At 39.6% G+C, this 2,959-nt stretch overlaps 1 protein-coding gene across 1 annotated transcript; it reads left to right on the top strand.

Annotated features, from left to right (window-relative positions):
• Positions 1 to 974: 974 nt before the first annotated feature.
• On the top strand, positions 975 to 2,538 carry mphosph10 (M-phase phosphoprotein 10 (U3 small nucleolar ribonucleoprotein); the record flags this gene model as incomplete). Its single annotated transcript, XM_010769864.1, has 6 exons — positions 975 to 1,146; positions 1,311 to 1,378; positions 1,478 to 1,615; positions 1,701 to 1,808; positions 2,117 to 2,224; positions 2,308 to 2,538. Coding segments are annotated over exons 1-6 (795 nt in total), but the record flags the coding sequence as incomplete, so codon positions are not given.
• Between the last annotated feature and the right edge of the window lie 421 nt (positions 2,539 to 2,959).

Genomic DNA, 2,959 nt, shown 5'->3' with positions numbered 1-2,959 from the left:
AACCAACATCAGCCGTTAGCTGTTAGCACTCAGAGCTCACAGCTCCTCATATCTGTTCAGAAACTAGACAAAAGTTAAACAAGTACAAACCACAGACTGTCTGTGTCATGGAGAATACAGTCGCTGCTTTATTTATGTCTGTATAGGCCGTTGTGAGTGTGGACGGTCGGAGCATATACAATGTTAGCTTAGCCGATCTCCATTCAGAAAACACGCATTTTAAAAGGTATTTCACCTGCCGACTTGTCAAAGCATTAATTCATGGTTTTTACTAACCGGTATCAGTATGTTGTTCCTTCGGTGTCATTTTGAAACGTGTATTACAATGAAATCACGGTAAAATATGTTCATTGTGTTGTAGTTATAGCCACTCACGTCACTAGTTTAGCATATTCAGCCCGGTTGTTGGCCCGGAAAGAACCACGATTTTGGAGGGCCAGAAAAACTGTGAAAAGTACCCGTTAGCCGGAACTACCCTAGTGGAAACGCAACAAAAACGTTGTTGTTGGTGCCTGATTAACACCATATTCATGGTTTCATTCATGCAGCCAGCATGAGTGAAACTTAAAAAAGCTAAGAAGAGTGCTTGACGGATGAGACGGTAAATTACAGTGCTCTTAGACGGCAGCACAATATTTACATTTATTACTCTCTTCTGCTGCATATGATACATTCAAACAACACTGTGTTGAAAGTGATACAGAAATGGTGCTTGGTCCAGTCTAGTAAGAATGCTATTATGAATTTTACATAAAAGTGATCAGGGTGCCTATTCAAACATGAGACAAACATGTTAAATAAACATCAGATTAAAGTAAAGGGGTGCATATCTTCCAGCTCTGTTCCTCCACCACCTGGACTTCCTGGATTGTGTCTTTATTTCACTCTGGAGGTCACACGCACCCATCAACGGGACCCCTTGTATTGTTTTAGAGAAGGGCTGATTGCCTTCTGAAAGCCCATTAATAACATTTATTATATAATATTGTTGTCGTAACCTGCAGATGTCAGAGAAGATCGATGAGTTGGAGAAAACAGCTCTAGCAACGAAGCCGTGGCAGCTGGCCGGAGAGGTGACGGCGCAGACGCGTCCGGAGAACAGCATGCTGGAGGAACATGTGGAGTTTGAGCAGACATCCAGGATGGGTGAGTAACTCTCTTCTTTTGGGCCATGCAGGTTATTTGGTATTTATACAATTATTCACCATTGTTATATTTGTATTGTTTCATTAAGAATATTAAAATGGCAAGAACAAATGTTTGTGTGTTATTTCAGAACAGATAACAACAATGTATCTCTGTTCTTTTAGCACCTGGTATCACAGAGGAAACCACACTACAGCTTGAAGACATCATCAAACAGAGAATAAAAGACCAGGTTAGTCACAAGTGTTTCTTTTGGTTTTTGGAATAAAACTAAGGAGTTGTTTTTTGTACTGGTCATAAACCTGTCCCTTTTGGCTTGTGTCTCTGTAAGGCGTTTGATGACGTGGTCCGAAAGGAGAAACCCAAAGAGGAAGTGTTTGAGTACAAGAAGAGACTTACGTTGGACCATGAGAAGAGCAAACAAAGTCTAGCAGAAATCTATGAGCAGGAATACCTCAAGCAGAATCAGGTTTGACATTTATCTTGTTTTCACTCCTACTCTCTTAACACATAAGAACCGCATACATTATTTTTGTATTTTCTTCTGATTTCAGAAAAAGACAGAGGAGGAGAACCCATCCCATGTAGAAATTCAAAAGCTTATGGACACGCTCTTTCTTAAGCTGGATGCTCTCTCCAACTTCCACTTCACACCTAAACCAGTAAGATTTGCCTCTTGTGCCTCAAATATTGAGATTTGGTATATGTTGTTAAGAGTGAAAGCGTCTGCAAATTGTAGAAGTTAGTCTCAACCCTTAACAGAATTCAGAGGTTTCTTGAGCAAAAACATGTTGGATTTGTACCCTAGATCTAACTCTGGTAAATGACATCTACAATTTGGTTTGTGACTCTTAATGCATTATAAAGTTGCGAGGCACAATACATACCTAAACTGACCATTTGAACATATCTTAATAAAAAAAACATTTCCTGTATTGAAACCTGCGTTGGTGTTTCTGTTTGTCCACAGCATGTTCCCGAGGTCAAAGTGGTGTCTAACCTGCCGTCCATCACAATGGAGGAGGTGGCTCCAGTCAGCGCTAGTGATGCTACAATGCTGGCACCAGAAGAAGTCAAGGTTTGTCACAGATTAATTTTTCAAACATTTATCTTGATCTTGGTATATTCTGTTACACTAACAATACTCTCCTCTGACCATAGGAGAAGAACAAAGCAGGAGACCTTATGGGTGATACTGAGAAGAGTTCGACAGACAAGAAGCGGGAGAGACGCCACAAGAAGATGGTGAAGCGTGTAAAGATCCATGAGAAAGAAAAGAGACAAAAACTTAAAGAGGCCAGTAGAACCGATGAGAACAGAAAGCTGTCCAAGGCTGAAGTTGCAGAGAACCTGAAGAAACTCACAAAAGGAGGCAAAGCCACAATACTCAAGGTGAGTGTCTGTTTACATGTTCTCACATTGCTCAGATCAGTAAGGATTCAGCTCCAGTATTGCTCCCACACCTCAGAGTACAGAATCAGTATTGGCCTGTTCTAAACTCTCAGGTTTTTTGACATACTTGTACTTTAAGTATGCCAATTAGTACTTCTACATTTGACAGTTTTAGTTGAAAACGTTTGCACACAAAACTCATGAACACTTAAATATGTCATTATATAAAATTTAGCTGACGCTTTTATCCAAAACGACTTACAATACAAAGCGCAATCACCATTTGGATAAAAGTTCCAAATATGATTATAGTATTTGTAGAGATCATACCACTCTAAAGTAAATAAAAAAACTTACAATTAGCTGACTCCTGAGACTCCTACAGCATTAAAATTATGTTTTACTTGTTCAGAGGTAATAG

The sequence above is a fragment of the Notothenia coriiceps genome, unplaced genomic scaffold (genome assembly GCF_000735185.1).
Source record: "Notothenia coriiceps isolate Sejong01 unplaced genomic scaffold, NC01 NC01_scaffold00007919, whole genome shotgun sequence".
NCBI lineage: Eukaryota > Metazoa > Chordata > Actinopteri > Perciformes > Nototheniidae > Notothenia > Notothenia coriiceps.
This window is presented reverse-complemented; position numbering and strand designations above follow the sequence as displayed.